Source organism: Oryzias latipes, chromosome 24 (assembly GCF_002234675.1).
Source record: "Oryzias latipes chromosome 24, ASM223467v1".
NCBI classification, from domain to species: Eukaryota; Metazoa; Chordata; class Actinopteri; order Beloniformes; family Adrianichthyidae; genus Oryzias; species Oryzias latipes.
The window spans coordinates 8860227-8887746 of NC_019882.2; the positions used below are offsets into that span (position 1 = coordinate 8860227).

At 39.5% G+C, this 27520-nt stretch overlaps 1 protein-coding gene across 1 annotated transcript; it reads left to right on the forward strand.

Annotated features, from left to right (window-relative positions):
* Positions 1-52: 52 nt before the first annotated feature.
* mthfd1l (methylenetetrahydrofolate dehydrogenase (NADP+ dependent) 1 like) lies at positions 53-26331 on the forward strand. Its single transcript, XM_011491641.3, has 27 exons — positions 53-613; positions 2101-2185; positions 2375-2422; positions 2497-2550; positions 2849-2973; positions 3335-3435; positions 6103-6236; positions 6513-6603; positions 7339-7406; positions 7479-7576; positions 7690-7863; positions 8024-8160; positions 8322-8368; positions 8557-8664; positions 8762-8836; positions 9116-9218; positions 10008-10084; positions 10593-10733; positions 11435-11503; positions 15491-15602; positions 19184-19323; positions 19513-19554; positions 20380-20483; positions 20592-20769; positions 21627-21734; positions 21837-21989; positions 24891-26331. The coding sequence occupies exons 1-27, from the start codon at positions 375-377 to the stop codon at positions 24978-24980; spliced, it is 2901 nt and encodes a 966-aa protein (XP_011489943.1). The 5' UTR covers positions 53-374; the 3' UTR covers positions 24981-26331.
* The last annotated feature ends 1189 nt before the right edge of the window (positions 26332-27520 follow it).

Below are 27520 nucleotides of genomic sequence, written 5' to 3' on the forward strand. Positions count from 1 at the left end.
CTCACATGACCTGTTCACATATGTTGGCTGTGCTGCTCCTAATTTACGGCCAGTGGTGATGCTTTCAAGTGTTGCTTGAAATTTCTGGATTCTTATCAGAACGTCTGGTGTTCATATTTGACGAGCTAAACTCCACCGACACTGCAAAAATCACCAACCCGTAAACATTTGTGACTTTGCAAAGCCTTTGGGTTTGGTTGTTTGATCGAATTGAAAATTCCGACGCTCCCTGAACGCGGCGTACCTCCATCAGCGCTGTAGTGGCCACCTCAACTTTCCTTGTGTTCCTGCAGGAGGAACTTCACAGAGAGGCGCTCGGAACCGAAGCAGATGCGAGTTCGGTCTTTCAGAACCCAAATTTCCATACGACAACAATGAAACTAGCATCGATTCGTAGCGCGTGCGGGACTTTCCGAGTGAACGCACCCCGTGCGGCGGGTGGAAGACTGAGCGGGTTGCCGCGGAGATGTTTTCCCGGTGCCGTTTCAAACAACCGGATCACCATCCGGACGGCGAGCGCCGCTGCTGGTGGCGGAACCAGCGCAAAATTCAGCGTCAAATATGGAAAACGGCTCGAAGACGAGGACTTCTCTGAGTACGACAGTTCTCTTGGGTAAGACAATATCATATAAAATGCAGACATGAATGAAGTATAACTTTATTTTTGCATTATTATTATTATTATTTGTTTATCAACGATAAAGTTCCGATAGCATCCGATCAGACGCTGCAGGAGTTATCGGCTCGAGCTTGGCTCGCGGCCAGTTCTGCACGTGCTCTGATCAATACGGCCTGAGTCAGCTGATGTAACCTCTCTGTGTTGTTGGCAGTAACGCCGCAACTGACTGAACTTCTGAGATCTGTTTAATCACATCAATGAACAAATGATTGACAAATGATGAGACGTTCAGAGCACAACACCACTTAGTCTGTGGTTCAATTCTGATATTTAAAGAGTAATTCCATAAAAAAAAAAAAGTTTGTTAAGCCCCGCCCACTCCATGTTGAATGGAGTAGCCCTGGTTACAACTGCACATTTTAAAAACTAAAAAGACAAATCATCTTTTTTTTTGCTGGTTTTTGACGAAGCAATTGTATTTATTTAATAAAAACTGACACTTTTGTTTCGTATAAATAATTTCTGTGAACGTTTTTTTTTTCATACATTGATTTTGTGATGGCAAATATTGGGATATTTAGCTGAGCTGAATCATGAATGGAGGAACTTGTAAATAAAAATTGCTATTATTAGTACTACTTTGTCAGGTGTCCCAGTGGACATTCAATTATACTTTTGTCGTTTTTAGTCAAAATCCTCCCTCAAAAATTGTCGTTTTCTAGGGCATAGATTGTGCAGATCAGCTGTAGTATTAGAAATCCACCTCTGAGCCAACCAACTCTGCCCCCCTTTCCTTCCCTGATACTGAGAGCTCTCTGTTTACGAGCTCTCCCACAAAGCTAACAGCCCCTCACACCTCAACCTAACATTACCAGGGCAAAAAACCATTGAACCCATTCGCCACACAGTTTTTAGCCAGATGGCAAGAAAACGACGTACATGGATGTAATTGTCTACATATGGAGCATAGCAGGGAGCTTGTGTATTTTCTACCTAACAAAGATGCTCTTGAATAAAGGAATACTCAGAAGTGCAGTTTTAACCTTAATTTTCTTCATATAGTTGTCCTCCATCATCAGAAATATTCCACAAGAACACGAAAAAGACCAAAAACACAATTTTAGACCTTGGAGTACAGTTTCACTGTAGTGTGTTACATCCAGTCCTTCTTGCATTTTTTGCTTAAATCAGTAACTAGTTGTTTCTGCTCACTTGTGCACATCATGATAACAAGTTTTATACATAAAAAAATGCAAAATGTTATCCATTAAGGTTTTTTTGTATCTTGGAAGTAATGAAAATTAAATCTTTCATTATCAGATTTTTAAAAGTTTAGGTTTTTGTACTTTTTGATCCAATTTCTTTTTACATATAGAGGAAGAAATGTACTCATGCAATCATCCTAAACTAGTAATTTATGGAAGCTTTTGTTTTTTTTCCACTTCAACCTAAAGAATTTTAATATTTTCTCATCTTCACAGAGAAATTGTTCACATCACCAAAGAGGAGCTTGCAGCCCTGCAGAGAAAAACCCCAAAACTCCAGCCTCTGTTAGCTATTGTTCAGGTATTCATAAAAAAGAACACATTTTTAAGTGAGAAAACTTATTTTTATTGTATAGAAATATTGATGCGTCTGGATTTCTTTTTTTGTTTTTTGGATATAATGTCTGGTTTTCTTTCACCTTTAACCTTGATCTGTCTTTTACTCTGTTGTATTATCAGCTCTTTGAGTTTACTGTATTGTATCTCAAAGGCAGGTGACGATTACACTGTGGAGATCAATAAGAAAATTGCAGGAAAGGTAATTTCAATGATACAGATTTAACCTTGAAATGTTTCAAAGTAATAATTGACTATTTTGTTCTTTGTTTCCAGATTGGCTTTAATGTGACTCAAGTTTGTCTGAAGAAGACGAGCAGTGAAGATGAGGTTGGTGAAGCTGACTCATCTGTTTTTAGCAAGTTTTTACTTGAATTGACATTTTATTGACTGTGCAGGATGTAATCACGCTGACAGTATTGGGTGCGTCATCCAAACATGACTTTACTGAGTGTCGCAACTCACTGAGCGGGTTCTCTCAACTTTGACTTTTCTCTGGAGATGTCTAGAAAAAAAACGCATTTTTGGGTCTAGTTTGGGCATCTGACGCTCACAACCTCAAAGGAGGTTTGCTGCTTTGCTTTTACACAGCTTTGCCACGTTTGCTTTTTCTCCTCTCTGTGCTAAGATTATAGGGGAGTTGCTGAAGTTGAATGATGACCCCAAGGTCAGTGGGGTTTACCTCCACCTCCCCCCGGCGTCTCTGACCAGTCGAGTGATCAACACGCTTAACCCCGAGAAGGACGTGGACTGGTAAAATCCCACAGTTAGAGAGCAGGAAATGATTCAATAAGCCTGGGGCAATTAGCAATCACACTAATAGGAGGCGAATGGGTTAGTCAGCGAGGAATAATGTCAAGAAATGTATTTAAGAAGTCTCTAATTAAAGAAAGTAAAGAGAAAAAAATAACATTTGTACTTACAGAGGTGTTTTTTTACGTAAATAAAAACTATGAATTCTGTTAAACTGAACATAAATTAATTTAAAATACACGGTCGCATGTTTAGTTTAGCTGATGTTTTTCATTTATGCACAATCTATTTTTTTGTTGAATTGACTTTATAAAGCTTTTTAACCTTTTTCTCTTTTCTGTTTTTCAACCTTTCATTGTAGCATAACTGATATGAATATGGGTCGCCTCGTGCAGGGAAACCTGAGCAGAGGATTTGTTCCACCTCTGGCCGGTGCTGTTCTCAGTCTTCTGCAGAAACACGGTCAGTTTCTGCTTGATGTAGTTTCACTTTTCATTTCTACATTTGTTCTAAGAGGGTTTAATTCAAGAGCTGCACGGTCCAGCAAGGAGTCTCCGGTTTGAATTCCTAAAATTGGATGGTTTCATTAAAGGGGAAAAAAAAGAGAGCTGGTGTGTGCGAAAGGCCTCTCCTCTTGTATTCCCCCTTGGTTCCATCACAGGATCTTCAGGTGTGGCCGGTCTTTTTTGGATCAAATGAGAGGCTAGCATGAGACAAATTGTGTCTGAGGCCTCCCATGTTGCTTCTCTGACCCCTCTTTCAAACCATCTGTCTTCTCTGTCAATACTCTGTACTTTGCTGTCTTCAAATGAGTGTTCTTTGTCTTTTAAATGAGAATAATCGGTCGAAACTGGTCCTGAGGTGTTGTTCCTCCTGTGTTTATACATTCTCTTGTGTAATGGCTCTTTTGTTTCTCCAGTGTACAGCTCTGATTATTCATCACTGCACTGGACTGCATAAACTACATTTGCCTCTTTTTTCTTCGGGTTTGGGGTATTTTGGGGGGAACCAGTTTAAGTCTCAGTCTGTGTTCATAGGCTTGAGATGTTTTGGAAACATCCTTTTTTTTAGTTTTTTTGGAAACATCAGCGATATAAAGGATTAGTGTTTCTGTCTTGGGACCCTTCCCCTCTAACCCTCCTTGAGATGAGCCTCTTCCTTTTCCTGGTTTCTGTTGAGTTCAGGATTTGTTTTGGTCTGGTTCTTAGTTTGATTACTCCTGGTGTGTGTTTTGGAGTTGGTGAGGATAGTCAAGCAAAAGGTACTGGTTAGGCCTGCACAATAAATAGCAAATTTATTGTTATCGTGATATCAAGCTGTGCAAATCGCATATCGCAAAAGTTGGCGAAAATTGCAATAAATGGTAACCTTAAATGTGCTAAAACGATCTTATGGGAGTTTGAAGTATTTAAGCAAATAAATCAATTTATGCATTTGAACAATGGGATGGACCCTTTTTATAGTAGATGGTCTCCTCCTATGTAGACTAGAGTTATTTGGAGAATAATTTCAGTTATTTTTTCTCTTTTTTAAACTGTTACAGTGAAATGGAAATTATGTTTTTGGTTGTTTTGTTTGTTAATGAATCGCAAGTTATATCGTCATCGCAATATTGGTCACTAATATCGTGGGTTTTCCTCATATCGTGCAGCCCTAGTACTGATCCATGCAGGTGTTTTTCTGTAGTTCACCCTCATCACCTCTTATGACTGTACTGTTCTGGAAGGCCAGCTGGTTGTCCTTGGTGTCCTCTTTGGTCAAATTAATGTTCTGCCAGTCCATTGTTCATCTGTCCTCCATGAAAACCTACACCTCCTTGGTTTTGATCTTCACTCAGGTGTCATCCACGTATCTTAACCTGTGAGATGGTGCCATTCCCTGGAAGTAGCACAGAGCTCTCCACTGCCTCCAGATACATAAAATGGCAACAACTGGAGACACTGGGGAGCCCATCGCATAAATATATATCTGTCTGTAAAATTCACCTCTGTCGATAAAGTTGGTGGTGTTCAAACACTTTAATTCACTGATCTACATGGCAAGTCGCTCGGAATTTTGGATGTGGTGATCCATGTCCTGCCAGTGCTCCCAGGATATTTCCAAATATTTGGAAATGTTGTAGGTAACAGAGTTGAAGCTGCTGGTCATGGATGTGATGGGATCTCCATCCTTATGAATCTTTGGAAGTCCGTAGATGGAAGAAGTGGAATCCCGGGGGTGCAGATGTTCCTCTTTTGATGGCCTGTACTATTTCCAGATGCTTCAGACTGCAAACACGGCTGGTGTGGACCTTATTCAGTTTTTCACAAGTATGTTGGTCATCCAGGAGTTGAGACAATTCATTGATGGTAGTCTGTGGAGTTCAGGACAACAGTGCATCTACCTTTGTCACCCGGGAGAATGGTGATGCTTTCATTTCTGCGGAGTCTCGCTCTCCTTTTCTTCTTGGTCAGATTTAATTGTGGCGGGAAAATAGCTTATTTAATTAACAGTTTTTATATTTGTTCATTTTTGCAAACAAACATGTCCAGAGGGTGTAAGATATACCACTTAGGTACTCAAAACATATAAGGGTTTATTGGAGTGATTAAAAAAAAAGGCTATTACTTTAGCAATTTCTGATATTTTAAAAAATTGCCAACAAAAGGCGTTTAAATGCCTTTTAGAGCAGAGATAAATCATTCAAGCACAACAAATGAGGGGTTTTAATGATACATTGTTAAAAAAAACTTTGTGGTCTGAACCAAAACTGCAAACAGAGGCAGTGGTGTAAAAACAATTCAAAGCAGTAAGCAGCATGTTTTTTTTGTATCTCTAGCCGTGAAATTGTCATAATCTGTTTACAGACTAGAACTGATAAACAACGTGCGTGTGTAGATTTCAGATATTGTCTGCTGCAGATGTTCATGCTATGTTGTATTTAGGACCCTGGTAAGGTCAGTTTGATGTAAAACCGAGGCTCGATGGAGGTAAAAATTGAGGCCAAATTCTATAAAATTTGTATTGAAATGAAATCTGAAGCTAAATTCTATGTTATTATCACCATTTCCCCAAGGTTCATAATTTATAAACCAATAAATTGGCCTTTAAAGATGTTTTTTTTTAAGCCAATGGTGAACATTTCAACAGATGCATCTTTGGAAGGGAAAACTGTTCTGCTGGTTGGAGAAGGGCCCCTCAAAGTGGCCCTCCACTGTTTGATCGAAAGGAATGGGATGTTTGTTCAGAGCAGCCACTCAAACTCCAACAGCCTACAGTCACAGGTAGGTTTTTAAAAACTTGCCATAGTAAAATCTCTTTAATATATATGCAATGGAAGTGAGTTTTGGGCTTTTGTTTGCAGTAAATGTGATGTTAGAGACTCACCTCAGGGGGGCAGTGTCTCTTTAAGCCAACTTTGCTTTATAAAATGATTAGTAAAAAGTTAACCTGCTTCAACAAATAACCTGACATTGATATTATCAGTCTTAACATGCATCAAATGTTTTTATCAAGCCCCACTAAAAGTCTTGATGTTGTGCATGTTCTGTTTGCATCAGGTAATGCACGCAGATGCTCTGGTCCTCCTGGGGGCAGAAAGTATGGAGATTCCCTCCACCTGGGTTCGACCAGGAGCTGCTATCATTCGCTGTGAGTCTATCCTGATATCTGTGATGTAAATCTAAGCTATTAGGACATTAGGGCAGAGATGAACTGTAAAGAGTATTAAATAGACGTCTCATTTAATTAGATGATTCACGACCTTTCGCAAAAGCAGTTTGATCATCCGCTAGTATCAAGGCCAAAACCACCTCTAAGTGAATGGCTAGTATTTGTAAACGAATCTTGTTGTCCACGTTTAGAGGTGAAATGGGATGAAATGAACCACGTTTAAGAGGATTTCTATCTTGTTTGGTGTTAAGAGAGATGACCGCCTGTTACATATTGGGAGGGAGAGAACCTTTTGGCATACCTCTTCAGGGGTTGCCACAGCGAATCAGCCTTCAATGATTGGAAAGGTGGAGATTTGTTATGAAGATGCCGGTCCTGGCAGAACCCTTTATTTTATCAGGACTGGGTACCGGCATAGGGGGACTCAGACTTGGGCCCACTTGTGGCTGCATACCTCAAAAACTAAATTAAGGATTGGAGAAAATTGCTCTGCGCATTTGTTTCAAACATTTTTTAGATGAGATTCTGTTATACAGGATTAAGGAGTCTTTGTGTGTTTAAAATAGAAATACTTTAAGGCTTAAAACCATCTAAAATTTGTTAGATTCTCTTTCTGATGACTGTTTTTGAATGTTTTTCCATATATTAATACACATTTTTTTACTGTATAAAAATGTTCTTTTGTTATTGAAGTATTTTTTACATTTTATTTAGGTGAGCATAACATCGGTTCATCCTCAAGATCAGGGCTGGGATACCTTGCAGCAGCTTACAGAGCGCAGGTTAGTTTTAGTACCTTTAACTTCAGCTGTTTTTCTGGTCTTTTTGTTCATTGGTTGTGCTTACGCTGATAGAATGTAGTGCAAAGCTGCAGCCGGTGGCTCCAGGAGCAGCAGTACAGACCGTGGCATCTTCACACCCTCAAACTGCAACCTCTCAACCCAGTGCCCAGGTAAATGCTTCTAAGAAGCTGCCGAGTGTGAACCCACCTTAAGAACTGATTGTTAAAGGCAGTGTCTTCCTAAATATCACAGTCCAATGCAATAACAAGTCATGTTCTCTCAGTGACATCGAGATATCCAGAGCTCAGACACCCAAACCAATCGATCAGCTGGCTGCAGAAATCGGTCTGCTGCCAGAGGAGCTTGAGCCGTATGGGAGGAGCAAAGCCAAGGTCCGCCTCTCCCTGTTGGACCGCCTCCACTCGCAGCCGGATGGCAAATATATCCTGGTAGCGGGGTAAGTTGGAGTCCCAAGGTCTTCAGTTAGTCCCAAACAAAACACTTGTGAACCTGCAGCATTTTGGCTTTGAACATTTCAATTGTTCACCCACGACCCAAAGTGACTACAGTATTCCTAACATTGATATTTTTGAAACATTACTTTTTCCTTGATCTAGCATAACTCCCACCCCGCTGGGTGAGGGTAAGAGCACGGTGACTATCGGCCTCGTCCAGGCCATGTCTGCCCACCTGAAGCTCAACTCCTTTGCTTGCCTCAGGCAGCCTTCCCAGGGGCCCACGTTTGGTGTCAAAGGTCAGTAGTACATAACATGGTCTTACTTTAATTTAAAAAAAATTTATAGTGCAGATTTTTAGAAAGCAAGATCCAAAGGCCCAATCCAGTGTGATGTTATTTATGTCTCTACTTTGTTCTGTTGGGTGCCTCTGACTGTGTTACACCTTCTTTGTGTCTAGGGGGAGCTGCAGGAGGGGGGTATGCCCAGGTCATCCCCATGGAGGAGGTAAAACATCCAAAGTTGTTTCTAAGTGAGGCCGGGCTTCAGACTCTTTGAACTAAGTGTGGGTTCTTAGTTTATGTTTGAGCAGTTCAGAATGATGAATGGAGCGGGAAAGAAAAAGCTTAGCTTCTATGAAGTTTATGTCAAATTTCTTCCTCATGATTTTTACATACTTTGCTTTCTCTTATTAGTTTAACCTCCACCTGACGGGGGACATTCACGCCATCACAGCAGCCAATAACCTCGTGGCAGCAGCCATCGATGCCAGGATGCTTCATGAGGCAACACAGTCAGACAAGGTAAATGGGTTCTGACGACACATTGAAATGTTCAAAACACAAGTAAAACTTGGTTTTAGTTCAAGTAAAATGACTAATTTTACTTTTCATTTTTAAGGCATTGTTCAACAGACTGGTCCCTTCTGTGAATGGAGTTAGAAAATTCTCCCCCATCCAGATCTCCAGGCTACAAGTAAGTCCAAATGGAAAGTTGGCTAGTTTATACACGTTTAGGCCACTAGGGGGCCTCATGTCATCTCACATATTTTAATCCTTCAGCACAGGAGTATCATCTCAAATATGTTTACTGCTTACCACTGTCTTTGCTGCTTTACTTGCACTACCAAATCTAAGTTTTTAAAGCAGTTTTTGGATCAATAAATGCTGAAAACCATGTTGTGCTAATAAGGCACATTTTTCTTGACTTGTCACCTAATGCATTTGTTAAAATCTGTATTCTTTTGGATTTCAGGGTCTCGGCATCCATAAAACAGATCCTGCATCTCTCACGCCACAAGAAGTCAGTGCCTTTGCACGCCTCGACCTCGATCCTTCGAAGATTACTTGGCACAGAGGTATTGCTCAATATCACCAAAGTGCTTTTCAAAACATGGGTCTGCCACCGAGACGGAGGTGAAAACTGCTCTCAGATGGTCAGGTGGAGATCAGCTGGTGTCTCTTCAGGTGCCCTGACAGTGGAAAAAGCACAAATTAAACTCATTCATTCTTAGTCAAAAGTATTATTATGACTGTCACATAAGTTGCATTAACAACAAAGATGTTTTGATAGAAATCCCAGGCTCTTTTAAAAGCCCTTGAGCGATTATCTAATTTCAGCTGAATGTCACATGCAGGCTTAAAAAAGACCACATTTGCCTTTTTATAGCATGGAATCTCAAAAACTATTCTTTATTAAATCAATACTTTCACTTTTCATGCTCAAGCAGTCAGGAGATAATAGCTGATGGACTGTTATTATGGTGGTTTAAAGGTCTCGGGGAGTATAAGCCATTCTGTGCTGCTATGACTAATGTGGCATTTACTCCAAAGAGGCTTGTTAAGAGACAAACCCCACGAATAAAAACAGATTTACCTGTCTGTGTATGAAACAAGCTGGGTTTTACTGCTGCCTGTTTATAACACCCAAATAACCCTGTGGGTTTGTTGAGATGATTTATGGAGCCGAAGGGCAACCAGACTAACCACAAGACCAAAGATTTATTACAAACTGCATTATGCTCTGTTAATTTTTTCTGCCTGTCAGGTATTTACTTATTTTTTATTAAAAAAATGTGCCAAAAAGAATCTATGTTACCGTTTATGTCTAAATATTTGGGGTAAATCACAGCTTTTCTGTCTTCCAGTCGTCGATACAAACGATCGCTTCTTGAGGAAGATCACTGTAGGACAAGCAAGCACCGAAAAAGGACAGACCAGAGAGGTATGCTGCATCAAAAGCACGTCTGACAGTCAAACATTTGAAGTTGATGGGAAGTGGGCAGCCTTAAGTAAAAGTAAATATTTATGGAAGGAGGAAATGAGCCCCCCACTTCATACACCCCAACACCTGTAATTGCCCCTAAGCTGCTTCAGCATGTGCTTATATTTACCTCCATCCATTCCTATTTCCTCTCGTTCCTCTGCCATCCTCCTTCCTACGACGCTGGATACCCTATAGCCCCTCAGGGTGTTGGGGCTGGGAATGAATTTTTGGAAGTCTTTGAAGGATTGATGTGGCTTCAGTCATGTTTCTTTTTCTGAAATGCGGAGTGGGCACCACCAGCTTTCAGAAATGTATTTTTTTTGTCAGTTTCCTGCTCTAAAAGTCTATGTCTCTGTTAACTATTTGCTAGCAAAAAAGTGTTTTCTAAGCTAAGTTTCAATATTCCTAAATATAATTTATACCAGCTCTGTGTTCACATTGATGTCTGTTTTTTTTAACATTTCAGACGGGGTTTGACATTGCTGTCGCCAGTGAAATCATGGCCATTCTGGCTCTTTCTGACAACCTGGGGGACATGAGAGGCCGACTGGGGCGCATGGTGGTGGGAACCAGCCGGTCTGGAAAGCCCGTCACAGCAGAGGACCTGGTGTGTTCTGCTGACCAGCCGTGTCCAGTATAGACTCAGTCCAAAGCTTTAAAAATATAATATAGTTTAAGCATATTTCAGTAGGATTTGGGTCTTAAAGCAAGAAAAAATGATGGATTTAAATAAAAAGGAATTATACTGTCTTAGTTATTAAACATCCACTAGTAATGATCTTTATAAATGTTTATCTACAGAACACTAAATACGTGCAAAAATGTGTGAAATACTAAAAAGTTTACAACTTTAACTTATTAGTGAGATGCTAAATGGATCAGCTGGTTCTACTTTACTGAAACTAGCTGTGTTTTAGAGAGAGATCCAAGCACAAAGTTGAATCGGCCGTTACCCAGAATGCAGAGCATTCCTGCACCTAGCAGTTTAGTTTGCTTCCTTATCAATTCTTACACTATTGCGTAATTCCTCGCCCTTAGTAAATGTGCTGGAGGCGGAAGGAAGAGAGGAGAATGAGTTGACAGATTCTTAACGGATTATTAACGGTTAAAAGTTATCCTAGTTGAAAATTAAAGAGTTTAATTTAAAAATTTTAATCTCATAGGTGAGATTACCTCTTCTTCCCTTCATGGTGGGATTTGTGCTTTGATTTGTAAATTGTGAACTGTTTATTTTTCTCTCTCCTGAAATTTGTTAACCTTTTTGTTTCCTGGTAGATTTCCTAAGTTTTCCTCCTTCCTCTTTGTCAGGGTGTGAGTGGAGCAGTGGCGGTGCTAATGAAAGATGCTATCAAGCCCACACTGATGCAGACCCTTGAGGTGAGACAGATATTTGACACGCTCACCAAACCAGTCATTAGCAAACTCAACCAAGCAGATACTAATGCTTTTATTTTGAAATAATACCTTTAATCTTGATGGGAAAAGAAGTCGGAGAGCTTTCAAGAGAAACAGATTTCTTTATTATCCATTAAACTGTGCTGCGTGAAATGCAGTTACTTATCCCATTTTGCTGGAGGATGTGATTTGTCAACGGGAAGACCTCATCTCTGTTTAAACATACTGGTAATTTAGATCACAAATATGAGTTAAGAAAAAGGGTAGATTTAATCCTCCCTTTATAAAACGTCACCATCAGTATTTATAAAGTACAGTAAAAAAGACCAAAAGGTATAGCATGACTAAAGACATGAAAGCTATAATTAAAGGAACAAAAGTGACCAAAAGATAAGGGAAAAATTAAAATGTTAAATGAGCGAGATTAGTTTCGTACAACTTAATTCCCAGAGATGAAAAATAAAGGGGAAAAAAGCAAAAAAATTGAGCTTTTTACATTAAAATAAATGGAAACTGAATATAGACAAACCAAAGATTGACAAACCCCTCTGGTCATGTGACCCATTGGTCATCAGTGGGCTCAAAGGGCAAATGCGCAGGAACTAACATGTCTGTTAGTCGTTGGGACAACGCCCAGTAAAACTGGTCTAGCTGTGATAATTGAGTAGTTGCATGTCAATCAATTGCTCTCTGTGAGGATGGTCTCACACCAGTTTGGATTTTTTCATTATTCACATCACTTTTGTGATAATAGCTCTGTCCCGGGGTCCCGCTGGGAATAATGCAGAGGAGCCAAGGTGAGTGGGGTCTTTCTTTATTCAGAACCGATGAGCACTACAATTGCTCCACGCAGGGCCACAACAGGTCATGTCACCTCCGTCTCACTCATTCATTTTCCCTCTGGTGATGCTCCCTTTTAAATGACGAGCCCCTCCCATTGGGCGTGGCTCTTCGTCATCTACCAGTTGGCACCACAGGAATCAGTTTTAACCATAAAATAAATAAATACACATAAAATAAATACAGTGTGGAAACCACCACCAGCTGACGGTGCCACACCGTCACAAGCTCTCTGTGTATTTAACCCCTAGACTCCTTTTGATGCAAATATGCAGCAAAACACTTTGGCTCCAAAATTACTTTAATTTAACATCGACATGAAAGCAAAAACATACGTTTTTTTTAATATATATTTCATGACAGAACTAAATTCTGTTAAGGGGTTTTCCTTATGCATACAGCTGGATTATTGCTCGTCTTTACAACCTTTGTTAAGTCATGTTCATTTTTTGTCAAATAATAGGTAATTCTTTGTCTTCTTTTTTTTAAATTATGTTTAAGTTCAATTATTAAAAATGTTGTTTGTGCCACCAAGCAGAAACTAGTTCCATTTGTTCTCAATTTAAGTATCACATTGAAATGAAAACAATCACACTTAATAACCTCCTGATTGTCTTGGATGTTACATCAATCCACACAACTGAAAAAAAGGTTGGAGAAATGTTGAAATGGAGGCATTTTAGGGAGAGAGGAATGTCCGTAAAATGGACATTTGGTAAATTGACTACGGGGTTGTCCACTAGGATAAGGTTAATACAATGGCTGCAGCATTTCCGCCTTTACAGGGAGGTAAGTCCCCCGAAATGGGCTGTAGAGGGGCTGTTGGGCACCCCCAGGGCCACTGTGTTGCATGTTTTTATTCATCCCTACCTTAATTGCTGCTGATGACTTGGATCCACCAATAAGAAGCAGCAGGGATGGGGGTTTATTAGAACTTGCAGCAGAACAGTGACCCTCAAGTACTAGAGTTTGACTCTCTTGACCTAAAGGAATGTGAGGAAGTGTGCCTGCAGGGACTTTGAGGAGTCTGCAGCGAGCACACACGACTATGCAGTCCTTTCTTTACATCCTTCCTTTTCTCTGTTCCCCCTGTATATGAATGAACTCATCAATGATCAGAATACGATTCTTAACACCTCTGTTGAGCCTCCATACAAGCAGTAATTAAGAAAAAATAACAACTTATCTCAAATATCTGAACCCAGCTTTTATCCCTTCAGTGTCATCAGCAGCCATGAGGGATGCTCCATATTGTCCATGAACCCAACTTACTGCAGAAATTTGGTTTCTTTAGATTTCTTTCTGTCTTTTTTTTTTTTTTTTTGTTCTTTTTTTGGGGAGGAAGTGTTTGTTTTCACTCCTTTGTGTGTTTGTGCGTTTCCTGTGATTCTGCGGTATCGAGACCAGCCAGACCCCGGAGCTCCATGAGAATTTTCCACCAGCTGTGCCCCTTTGTGCCCCCTTCGCCCGCGATTGTTGTGAAACACAGACGCATTCATGGGACCGAACTGGCATTGGAAAGCAGGCGTGTTTATGTTGCAGCACGCGGTTTTGTGTTGTTTCAGATGGGGCAGGGTTTGAAGGAGACACACCGCATGGGAAAAGGGGGTGTTTTCTTCACCCCCTCCCTGTGTACGTGTCTGTTTGGCAGACCTCAGTCATTGTGAGAGTCTTTAAAACATCCTGCCTCCATGGGGTTTCACTGAATAACTGCATGTGTCTTTCCTGAGGCAGGGGCTGTGGACCAAAACAAAAAGCTCTCAGGTTTAAACATTTGTGTTGTTTCAAAGTAAAAGCCCAGAGTAATAATTCATTGTGGAGTGACAGATATTTTTGTAATTTCCATATTCTCATTTTCTTTATCTCTTTTAAAAACGCTTAAAGCTGTATTTCCGGGATCATCCTGCTAATTTTCCATCAAATTGTTTAAACAAAAAATTATCTTTATATATCCTTGCAATACTCTTTGTTCTTTTGAATGTAATTCAATTTTGAATCCCTTTACTTTTATTTTTTGGAAATTCAAACTTCCAAAAGACTGAATAAACAAGGAGACTTTTTCCCAAGAGAGGTGCTTTAAGGAAGATTTACTCCTCCAACCGGATACAGTTTGCTAAAGTATGCAAACAAAAGCTTAGAAAATTATTCTAGGCCTTCCCATCCTTCCTTTTTCCTCTCTTAAGGAATTCACGTTCAGTGTAACAATAGACCAATGACTCCGAGGAGTTTTCTTTCTACGAGTTTTGTTTTTTTTGCGTCTGAAGTGATTGCAGCATGATTTTAATGTTGACCTGTAATGTGTTGAACTTTGCTAAATGCAATGAATTGAAGTGGGTTAGGATTTTTAATTGTCAAATATTAGATTTTAGAAGCACAAAGTTCAGGTTCAGAGAAAAGATGCCAAAATGATACATTTTATTATTTCAAACTGATAAAATAAAAAATAATCACAAACATGGGTACAACAATGATTGGCAATATTCAAACTTCAAAAAGGGCTTTGAAAAGATGAACTTCTTATCAAGTTCAAACCCCTTCTTTCAAGAACTTTGTTTTATAGAATTATACGAAATAATTACATAAACTGAAAAAATCAATTATAATCAAAAGTTTACAAAAATATCAATCTTCTTTTATATCAGCCTTTATAATTACTTTGAAGTTTTTTATGGACTGACTGTTTTTATTGCTCTCCCTGTAGTTATTAAATCACATAATTTTCTTTTTTACCATTTTGGTCCCCAAAACACTCCATTTCTACAAATTATGCACCAGTAATGACATGTACATAATCTAAAAAATTATAACTTTAAAATGTAAAACTAAATCATTTGTGTTTGCTTTTTGTTGTTGTTTTATTAGCAGGTTTAGGGTCTATGGGTTGAAGTGTTCCTTCAGTTTGTAAGTTTCAGCAGGAAAGTTTTCCTGGCCCACATTCAGGCGCCTGTTCAAGTAGCTCTTAGCAGGACAAACACTTAGACGGACGCTGACTTTTATTTTGAAGGCTGACATGCAAATTGTTGGCGTTATTTCTAATGAACGGTTTGTCAGTATTTATATGGGGTTGAGTAAGTTGCTGTTGCTTAGTAAACTCCCTCTGTGTGTTTTGTGGCCCTCTAATTGTCTCAGGGTACACCGGTGTTTGTCCACGCTGGGCCCTTTGCCAATATCGCCCATGGCAACTCCTCAGTGCTGGCAGACAAGCTTGCTTTGAAGTTGGTTGGACAGGATGGCTTTGTGGGTAAGAGCACTCACTTACATGCAGATCTTGCTTTACACACAGACAAAAAACCTGTTAACGGCACGATGAGATTCCGGCTTGGTCTCAGTCGAGGAGTTGCCCTGTCGTGCCTCCGTGGACCTGCTTTCGGTGCACGTCATGCTCATCTGGAGCCTTTAAGAAGCTGCTCAAAGGATGAGGAGAAATAAAGCTGCAGAGAGGAAGGAAGCGAGCTGATAATCTTAAGAGGCTCTGGAATGTTTTGGAGTAAACCACACTAATCCCATCAACGTCAAAGCAAACTCAAGTATTTCAATTATCGCTTTCTATCGTGCTGCTCTTATGTATATCAACTTCAAAAACATTTTTGGAATAAATGGGGGATTTAATGCAAATTTTCTTAATCTCCCCTTGTTTTTTGGAGTGGGACCTACAGTTTTATACATTATAAGTTTCCGAACAGGGATGTTTTTATTTTGGATGTCTCCTCACTCTTGTTCTTTTCATCCATCTGTGTTGTCTGCTCCTCACGTCTGTTTGTTACCTGACTCTCAGGTATGCAGCGAACCCGACCGCCGTCTTTTTCTTCACCCAGCAGCTGGGATGCATATGTTCCCCCCTGTCTCCTTCACAAGATGTTGTTGGGTTTTTTTTTGTATGTGGATGCAGAACGAAGGGTTAAAACTGCTCAAGTTGAAGGTTTAGAAAAACTTTAAAAAAAAAAACTTTTAAGGCACAAAGTTCTTAAATACATTTGAGTATTTTTGTGTGAACAGAAACATTCATATAGTTTATTTATTAATTTTTAAAAGTACCAGAGGGGAAAAAAATCTTACTAAAAGGATTTTATGCCAAAGACAGACCAAACACAAAAATATTGTCGCATTTGAATGTAAAAGTAGTCTTTTGTTACACATTTATGTGAAAAGTATATTTGTGATGCTATAATGAATTAAGTTATAAAGCATTTGACAATTTAGTTTCAGCAAAATATACGTATTGTGATCATATATATGGGAAACTCTACGAATTAGGGAATTCAGGAATCCACATTTACCACTATGAGGGCAAAGTGACGGACAGCTGACAGTCACACAAACCAGATGTGTCTAAATTCCTGTAGCATTCGTCTGGATTTTATCCCACAGGTTAAACATTTAGCCAAATCCTTTCTGGGAATTTCTTTGTTTGAAATATTTGACAACAATGACAAGAGGACAAGTTTGTTTTAAAACCACCATGGTGCATTCATCAGAATGATCGTTCAGATTAATAGTTTCAGAAGTTTTGTTGTTGATTGAAACTTTAAATATGTGCTAAAACGGCCCTTTTTGACATTTCCTGTTGAATAGGCTAAGAAAATATAATCCTGGTTTCCTCCAACTTGTGTCCTGGCTCACCGTGGAAACCTAAACTTTTTTATTTTAAAAAAGCTTCACTAGATATCAACACAGCTGCTCTTCAGCTCGACCCCTTCATCACCCCCCAACTCTCTGCACAGGTCAGGGTTGTCACACACAACAGGATACGTGCAAATATTTCCGTATGACATCCTTTGGGGTAACTTTTTTGCTCTTCTATGTCAAAGGAGGAAGTTCGTGTAGTTTTTGAAGGGTCACAGCTCCCATGCCCATATGAACTTAGTGGGAAACCACAGTCTAATGGAAACATTTACAGTCACTACCTGAGCTTGTAATTTTCAGGATATGGCTGTAGTAACACACATTCAACTGTCAGCTTAAATCAAGAAGATTCTATCCTCTTTGAGCCAAAAGAAAATGCTCTGCAATGTCACTTTTGGCACATTGTTCTTTAGGTTTTTCCATTTTTTCTTTATTTTTCCTGCACAAAATCTTGTCCTAATCAAATTTCCTCTTTGTTGGATTTTTTTTCGTCTCCCTCCTTACAATAATTCTAGCCAAGTCTGATCAAACAATCTGCAATTCAGTCATTTACATCCGTCAGAGAAGCACTTTATCAAGATATAAACACTTCGAGCTCCATTGAAAGGCTTTTCTGTTGCAAAGTACTCGGTTGTTTTCTCTTGTTTATTTCCCCGATAGCCCTCAGTCAGAGCAAAAGTGGTCAAGTTTTTGAATAGACCTGCTTATCTTTTAATTTACATCAGGTCACCACTTTCCTGGACAATCTGGATGGGAAAAGGATTCTAGGAAAAAATATGGCTGCACCTCAAGACTAACCAATGTTTGTTTTAACCTAACTAAAAGGAGAAATCAGATTAAAATCTGGGAAGAATCTCAACAGTAGTCAACTTTCTGGCCTGCGTGAGAGTCTTCTTCAGAAAACAAAGTCAAATTATCATCAACCCTGTTGTTTCAAATAAATGCTGTAAAATGCGTAGAAAGTTGTAGAGGCAATTGTTGTTAGGAAAATAACGTCACATCAATCTACATTTATTGTTTTTTACCATAAAAAATTAAATGTCTGGATTTATCTTTTGAAATATATTCTATATCATTAAAGACACATTTTAATTATCTTTTGATCTATTGTTAAAGCATTCCCAGCTGTCTTTTAATTATAATTATTTTAAGCCCAACCCAAAAAACCAGTGATCTCCAGCAGCAGGAGTTTATTAGAAATTCATCCAAGGAGTTGACTGGCACGGCAAGACTATTGATGCGGAGTAAGCCTGCCAACACTTCCCATCATCCCTTTGTTTACATTCTCCCCTCATAACCCCAACCCAACATTGTTAGTGCAACGAAAACGGCGAGCAGTATTTGAGCTATCTAGTCTGTTGGTCAGTTTAGAGTCAGATGCCAGCTCAGGAAAAAGAAGATCTAGTTGTCAATAAGTGGATACACCAGAATGGGGCGGAGCAGGAAGCTTGTACTACTCAGAAATACTCAGAAAGGTGATTTTAATCTTAATGCTCTTTATATATGTCATCCATCATGAGAAAAATAGCAGAACATGTAAAATTGTGACAGAGTTCACAGAGTTCTCGTCCTGAACCTGTTGACATTTACAGTTCTGGAAACAAACCCTCACTTTAGTTGGATGCAAATGATAGATTTTGGCTTAAAATCTTCCCAAAAGTGCTACACATGCAAAAATCTTTTGAAGATAAATAGGATAAACTTTGCTTAAGTTGACAGTGAAATCAGACAAGGCTCTTGTAAACATTGTAGTTTTGTGTGTGAACAAATGCACGCTTGAAAATTACAAGTAACAGGAAACCACATCTTAACAAAGCCGTCCACACTGGCTGACTGCATGCTTTGTTTGGAAGCTTTTCAAGAAGCCTGTGTGTCGGATCCACGTCAGAGTCCCTCTGTCTTGTGCTCTAATCGCTCCCATTACTCACAGCGATATTACAACACAGACAGAAATCTGACACCCTTTAATCCAAAAAACCATTTAAGAGGTTGGAGCTTTTGTGGGTCTAGAGTAAAATTTGGTCAAACATGGTGTTTAACCTGAATGTAAACAGATGTCAGGTTCACAGTCAGGTCAGGCGTTCTGAGGAATCAACGGGTTTTAATGAAAGCACAATAAATGTGTTTTAATTTCTCTTCACCACCAAGTTCCTGCTGCCGTTTCAACCCCCCACCCCACTGTTTTGTTTCTCCTCTCAGTGACTGAAGCGGGTTTTGGGGCCGACATTGGGATGGAGAAATTCTTTAACATAAAATGTCGAGCTTCAGGTTTGAAGCCGAACGTGGTGGTTCTGGTTGCGACCGTTCGGGCCCTCAAGATGCACGGTGGAGGTCCAAACGTAAGTCGACTTCACTCAGTTAGACACTCCTGAAGTTCCTTTGTCAAGTTTAGCTCCTTTTCCTGTAATATTCTCCAGTTTTGAATTCTTCATTTTGTAAAATAATCTCAAAAATAAATTCCCCTATTCTGTTAATGATGAGAAACTGAACCTTTTTTTTTATTGGCAAAATATCTTGTTTTCTTGTAGGTCTCAGCAGGTGCACCACTTCCCAGAGAGTACATAGATGAGGTAAGAGCCCAAACCATGAAAAACAAAAAACAAAATCTCTTTTGGGGTCACGGGGTCGACGGAGCCTACTGTCAGGTGAAAGTGGGACAGCTGTGGGTATTATTCACACCAACTTGAAGATATTCAAGTTGTTAAGAAAAGCATGTCAATACGTGGGTGGCTTGATGAAGTTAGGTGAAAAGTTCAGGAAGTATCTAACAGTATTAAATCTGTTTGAACTCAACAACATAAGTGGGTCTTGCGGCGGTTTTGGTAGGAGGCGAGCTTTGTGTTGTGCTCAGCGGAGGTGGGGGCCCTTCTTGTGCGTACCTACCTGTTCAGAAAATGTGCACTCTAAAGGGGATTCGGATGAGTAAATAAAGAAGCAGTAAGTTGATTGTGAGGCCTGTAATAAGAACGAGAAGGGCTGGGAAAACAAAGCTGGGAAACGATTGGAGCCTGTGGCTGCACATATGGTGCCAGATTAGATTTCTGTGGCAAAATAGGCATTCGTTTCAGAATATGCATTTAATGTGCTTTAGAGTGGCTGGTTGTCTGCAAACATTGGTATGATGCATGCGACTGATCTTAAAAACTTCATTTAGAGGCAACAACACTTTTAACTTGATGGAAATAAGCATTAAAATCTCAATTTATCAGTAGAGACTTAAGCAGAAGTTTGGGATTTTCTTTACTTTTAGGTTTCATTTCATGATTGCTGCTTTTTTCGGTGTGAGCAAATGTTTCATTTGTGAAAGAAATGCAAGTCATAGCTGTGAAAGTCATGTAAACTGAAGGCGTTTTAGTTGTTTTGTCTAAATTTAACAGTTATCCCTATCTATCTAGAATCTGAGTCTGGTTGCAAGAGGTTGCCGTAGCAACCTAAGGAAGCAGATCCAGATTGCAAAGCTGTTTGGAGTACCTGTCGTCGTGGCTCTCAATGCCTTCAGGTAAGCTGGATGCTTTACCTCCTTCACCAATGTTACCTTCATGCAGTGTGTGTGCATCTTTGGTTCTGATAAACCACAAGTGTTTATGTGATTCTTTCCTGATGTCAGGACCGACACTCCTGCAGAGATTGATCTCGTCTGCCAGATAGCGAAAGAGTGCGGCGCATCTGACGCCGTGTCCTGTCAGCACTGGTCTCAGGGTGGGCGTGGCTGTTTGGAGCTGGCACAGGCGGTGAAAGAGGCAGCCCGCCAACCCACAAACTTCCAGTTCCTGTACAAAACAGAGGTGGGTACAAACTTTGTTGTGATACATCTGCATGTTTTTGTGCTTTTACTGATGGTTGATGATAGTGTCGACAAACCTTTCTGAGAGAATATTTATGTTGCATAGTTTTCCTGTTTGCTGTAAAGAGTGTTGTGCTAAAATAAAATAAAAGTCCACCTGCCTGTTTGGGTTAGCGGGAGATGAAAGGTGCCATTCAGACCTTCCATCAGAAACTGTTCAACTTGTTTTCCGCATTTTCCGTCTTTCCAATATTCTGGACCGCAAATGACTATATTTGAACAAATCCCCAAAATTTCACTTTAAATGTACTTTTTAAAGCACTTTTTAAATGTTTTGCAACACAAACGAACACCAAAAAAAAATGTAAAAGCATTAAAAATATTTTAGAAAAGAAGAAACAGCCATATTTTGAACCAGGGACCAAGAGAAAAACTAACAAAAATATGTGTGAGTGGACAAAAATGACATTAAAAAATCATTATTTAAAGATTTAACACAATATTTTACATTTTTATTGTATTTTTAAAACGTTTTATTTAAAAATCAATTGACTTTAATGCTGTTCAATGTTTAGCAGGTTAAGGTCAGCCTGTCCTAAATGCTCAAGGACCCCCAAGAAGATACAAAAGTGTCAGAATAAGAGGCAAAGAAAATTAAAAAGCTTTCTTTTTTTTAAAAAAAAAACACCATTATATCTGAGCTCCTTTCCTGATCCTGTTCTGCACATTTTAAAGTAATGGTTCAGAGCAAAGAGTCTTTTATTTTTACTGTTTTTATAAGAAAAAATTCACTGCCTTAAAGGTTTGTGGATTCACCTTTTGCTGATTTTTTTTTTTTCTTTTCTTTTTTCCCCTCAGATGCCGATAGTGGAAAAGATCCGAACAATAGCCCAGAAAGTGTATGGAGCAGATGACATCCAGGTGTCTCCGGAAGTTCAGAGGAAGATAGATTACTACAATCATCAGGTGAGAGCCGGCTGTCGCCATGACGCACAGACAGAGGTCATACTCGTATTTTCTCTGTCCTTCACAAACTAAGCCTCTCTTCTCCTTTTTTTCCCCCTGCAGGGCTATGGTTCACTGCCCATCTGCATGGCCAAAACCCACCTGTCCCTGTCCCACATGCCTGACAAAAAGGGGGCACCAACTGGATTTGTGTTGCCAATCAGAGATATCCGTGCCAGTATCGGGGCTGGATTCATCTACCCGCTTGTCGGAACGGTACGTGGAGAATCTGCACTGTGAGTCCAGCAGCTTGTCTTTCAGGGACAATTAAAGGATTCTGACTTGGATCTGTGTTCACTCTTCACACAAATCAATTGCGTAGGCATCTTTTAAGATTGTTTTCCCTGAGCAGAGTGGGCACACTGGAGCCACTCGTTCAGTGCTGGGATGTGCCGGGCCGGGCAGGAAGAAAGCGGCTTCCTTAGTGTTTTGCCTCCTGCTGTTTCACCAGCGTACCCTGAGGGTCCGGGTTTGAAGGTAGTGGGTGGAGGTGTCAAACTCTGGCCTTGCTGGGAAAGGTTTGCTGTTTCTTCTCCTGGCATCTGTCCCCGCTCCCAAACCCACCTTTGATCTGCTGTGGCTTATGGATCCGCTGGCACAGTAACAACCCTTGAACTCTGACTTCTAACCCAAAAGGGAGTCTCTGTCTTTCTTTGAACTCCGCTGTCTGACAGGCTTATCCGTGGTTCGAATCTTTCCAAAGCTCAGTCTCATTTCCATGTTGCTTTCTGATCCCCGGGCATCAGTCAGGAAAGGTATTTTTGTGGAAATAGTTGAATAAAAACATCCAATGTGGGTTTTTTAGACTTCACTGGAATTAGGAGCAGGATTTCACTTGATGAGAGGGAGAGGAAATAAAAATAAACTTGTCAGGTATGTGAGAGAGAAATCCAAAAAGAACAATAGAAGTCTGTATACCGGTAATTAATATTCTCTATGATCTGCATTCTCTGCACTCAATTTTTTAAATATTCACAAAATTATTGGTTTTTAATCAACTTACTAAAAAATAATTCTTAATAATTGCTTCTTGACCAACTCTTCTCTGTAAAATGACAGGGAGTTATCTGTTTTGTTTTCAAGGTTTTACCCACAAAAGCACTTTGTGCCAGAACGTAATGAGGGAAGGCATTTGTCCGAAAGGAGTTTCCAATTTTAGGATTTTGCAAGTGCCAACTTGTCTGGTCTGACAGGCGGTCCAACAGAACAAACCCATCTTTTGTTGTGGAGCTTATGGTGACAGATTTTGTCTTTTAGGAGTTTGTGCATTTTTAGTTTAAATGTGATGTTGGATTCAGGAGAAATGTTGCAGGAAAATTACTTTTCATCGTTTTATCTCCTGACAATTTCTTCACTGGCTCTGAAAAACAAACGTGACGCTGCAAAGTCACGGATCGCATCTTGGATCCAATTATGGAAAATGGATTGGAAATATTAGCGGTAATGTGAAAATATTAAACTTGATTTCTCGGTTTGATGTAATTGTGTTTCACAGTTGTTGTGGGTTTTCTCCTGGTTTGTACAAAAGCTAACAGGTTATTGGAGTTGCCAGTTGACTTCCGCTGGGCCGGGCCCTCCAAGCACGTCCACCCCGCTTTTCCTCAGCCAGGAAACTGGCTGCTCACTTCCTCTTGTCTCATTTCCACTAATGGGCCTATAAAACCGTCCCCGGGTCAGAAGAAGGGAGTTATTTGAAGAATGTCCCTGCCTGTCTAATGAGCAGAATGATTTACGACTCACTGCAGCTGAGATGGTCTGGCTGGAAAAGTGTTGCAGGAGTCACGGGCCGATCTTTTATGTTAAGAACACGAGATTTGGTTTTCAGTTTAAGACAGATTTTGTTTGGATGTATTTGGAGTTCCTCAGGGCTCTTTTAAAGCACTACTATAAAAAAACAACTTGTGTTTTATTAAACCAGGTAGTTTTAACATGTTCTTGTGGCCTTTTTCTCATGATGGAGGACATATATTAAAGTTGATCTTAAAATTGTTGAGTATTTCTTTATTCTAATATTTGTGAATTGAGCAGAAGATCAAATGAAGTTTTAAAAAGGGCATATTTGTTACATTGAAAATACGTTGGATGGGCCATACGCTACCTGCTCTGAGTTCTTAGTGATCGGGAGGGGGATGGGGGCGCCATCAGTCTCGCCCACAACTCAGTGGCTAATGAACTACTGCAGCTCTGCAGAAACTGTCCTAGAAAACGACACCGGTTTTGTGATTTTGGCTAAACTCTGCATAATCATAATTAAAAAATCACTGTGTACACTTTTAAAATGAATCAAAATTGAGATATACTGACTTATTGCCAGTTGAGGTTTTTTATTTTCTTTATTTATGAAGATGTATTTGAGGTCCACTCCAGTCATTTTTGATCTATTCTTAAAGTGTTCCCAGTGGTCTTTTCATCAGGACTATGCCACTTTCAGCCCCTTATTTCCCATTATCCATCTATTTACACTCTCTCCCGCTAGCTTATAGTCCCTCTCAGCCTCAACCTAGCATCAGTGGTGCAACAAAAATGGTGAGCAAGATTGCATCTATCCGGCCGTACAGTTTTGAACCAGATGCCATCTCACACGAGAAAAATACTAGACTAACGTGGATCTTGAGTTTCCAATTGGAGGCTTAAGAATAGAGCAGAGTAGCTTGTGGCCAGCCGATTATAGCACCTACATCACTGCTACAAGCTGTTTCAAACTGCATTTTTTGTTCGCTCTTAATTGACAAAATTTGACTAAATACTCAGAAATGTAGAGTGGCTCTTTAAATAGGTAAAGCAGAAGGGCTTTGGGACTTTTGAAATGTAGAGGCAGAGAAGAGAAAAACCTTTTATCTATCATATGTCCAGTGAAATCCAAGAATTCATCTTAGACAAAGTTATGGTAATGTATAACTTGTATGGTAATATTTGCCTAGAAACAGACTTTGAATTTCAACTTTGCCCTCATCATTTGTCCAGTTAATGGCTTTTAAGGAGAAAAACCTTTAAAATATTTTGTTTTTTTAATTTTGAGTTCGTTTAGACTCATTTGTTTTGTAAGTATATTATGCTGTTTATTTGATATACTGGTACATTCCTCACCACAGATGTGTGAAATTGTCTTCCCCTCAGATGAGCACGATGCCCGGCTTGCCCACCCGACCCTGTTTCTATGACATCGACATCGACCCGGTAACAGAAGATATCATCGGACTCTTCTGAGCATGCTCACTGTGTCAAATCTACTTCCTGTTACATTTCTGAGCAAAAACAACCAACGGAAACCTTTACCAAATATATATATTTACATATATAGTTGTGTTTTTCAGGTAAATGTATTAGTTTAGGTTTACTCTTCTTTTTAACTTTCTAACTTAATGTTACAGAAATATTTCACAGGTAAAGTATTTGTACTCCAAAATGTGCATATTTATTACCTCAAGGATTGATTTATACACTGAAAGTCAGTTTGTTTTTGTTACTTCTTGTGTTGAAACATTTTCAAAAACTACTGAATGTTGTAACTTTTAACTTCACTACATTTCAAACTATTTAGTTTTTAAAGTTTATTTTAAATTGCTTTTGTTTGTAAAAGGAGCAGCAAAAAGTTTTTTTTTTTAACAATTTAAACAATGTTTGCTGCAAAAATTATCTGATTAAAAAGTCAATCATTCATTTTTTCTGTCAAACTGAAAACCGGTACACATCGATGTTCTAAAAGTGCCTTCCAAATAAACCTTTCGTTGACAGAAACATTTTGTTTTTATGTTATCAAGATGTCATTTAGCAGAAATTGCTTCTTTTTTTCCCCAATAATCTTTGACTCCTGTCAGGATTTAAGGTCTTAACATAATTCATACTTGAGTCCTGTGCCAGAAGAGCTGCCTCGCTCAGTTATTCTTGGATGGATGCCTGAAAGTGGCCGATTTGGCCCCGGAGCAGCACCTCAGGGTCCTGCATCTGTCATTATGTGATGTTTGGGTTTGCGACATGGAGCCAGCGAGCGTGTGTGCGCACGTTTTGTCTGGCATTCCACACCTACTAAACTCTGTTATTGTGCATTTTAACGGTTGCGATAAGGCGTCTTAAAAATGTCGGCATGCCGGCAGGAATGCCGTCATTTTTACATCCAACATCAGTCAGCCTGTGAAACTCTGAAGCTGTTGTTGTGGCCTGATGACAGATCTAAAGACAGGCTGGAGATTAAGGCTATAATTTGTTTATTGCCTCACAACACAGGGAAAAACCCACCTTGTTAGAAGTTCCAGATAGTCAAGGAAGATATTTTATTAAAAGGGCTAATTTCAGTACCAAGGACAGGTCCATTTGAAGTTTTTGGACTGAAGTAGATCTGATTATTCTCAGATTTGTTATGTTAACTTTTTATAAGTGCTTTGGGAATCAATAAAATTTTTTCTTTTGATTAACCAACTGAAATGAAGCTTCAAATATATAATTTTGAATGATTTTGTTGGTTTTTTAACCAACGAAAACCTTTGACTCTCAAATATTACAAAATCGTTCATGTGACCTTCAAACCTATAACAGTCACTAGTGCAAAAAAAAAAAAAAATTCTAAAATGAAAAAAAAATAAAAACAGTCACTAGTGCAGTTTGTGTCACTGTTTGCATCCATCCCTTTGCTGTGAAACAGCCCCTACTTTTGCAGGTTGCTCTCAGTCACCAAATCAGACACTGTCCCTTATTCTTCAGCACCCCCGTCTCTATAAAAACTCTTCACCCACTGTTTCCCTGTTGCATATATTGCAAAGGTTGGTAGTGTTTAGCTCTAAATGTGAGAGTATCTCATCGAATGTTTTCACTTAGGTTTGGAGTTTATGAGAACTGCAGTTCTCTTCTGCTATGCTGCTGATGTTTGAGGTTCAAGCAGGTTTGTACTCGTCACGAGCCGAGCCAGCGACACAAGTTGCACAGCAGAAATGCTTTTTTACCAAGAACCTCACTCCTTCACCTTTCTCGTCCCGTCCATCCTTCTCGTCCTTCGGAGGGAACCAACATTTCTGCAAAGTCTTTAGTGTTTCAGGGCGTTCACTAATACAATAACGTTGATTGGCTTCGGACAGTCGTAATGAAATTTTACGGCCTTGGTTCGCTCTCCTTTTTTAACATTTCCAACTGTATTTTCAAATAATGAAATGTTACATAAAAAGATGGCAACCGTTACCAAAGATACATTTTTACACCACAGTTGATGATTTTCTTTGTGGTAGGTCTGCTCATTTAAATGTGTTAAAGTTCTTGACAAAGAATCACTTTTTTCTGTTGAGAGTTTGAAAACGGGGTTGCATCCAAAATGTTTTTCAGTTTTCCATCAGCTGTAAAAGGTTGAGCTCTGACTATAAGAAAGAAATCCCGTAAAAGCTAAACCATGACACAACCTGATACGACTCATGCTAACTTATGGAGGTAGTGTCATGGTATGGGGATGCTGAAAAACCATCCATCTATCTTCAGAACCTGCTTTATCACTCTTGAAATCACAGCATTGCTGGAGCTAGCTTTGTTGGTTGAAGGCAGGGTACACCGTGAACAGGTTCCCAGTCTGTTGCGGGGCCTAGTGGCCATTTAGAGACTGCAGGTGAATAGTCAAAACTATTTTATAGGTAAAAAGTTTAGCCTATCCTTATGATAGGCCTTTTCACACATTGGACACTATAAAAAATAGTCCATTTAGACTTCGGACATCTAGAAAGTGTTTACAAGCCAGTAGCCCATTAGACTCTTGTGAATTAGATTTTTAC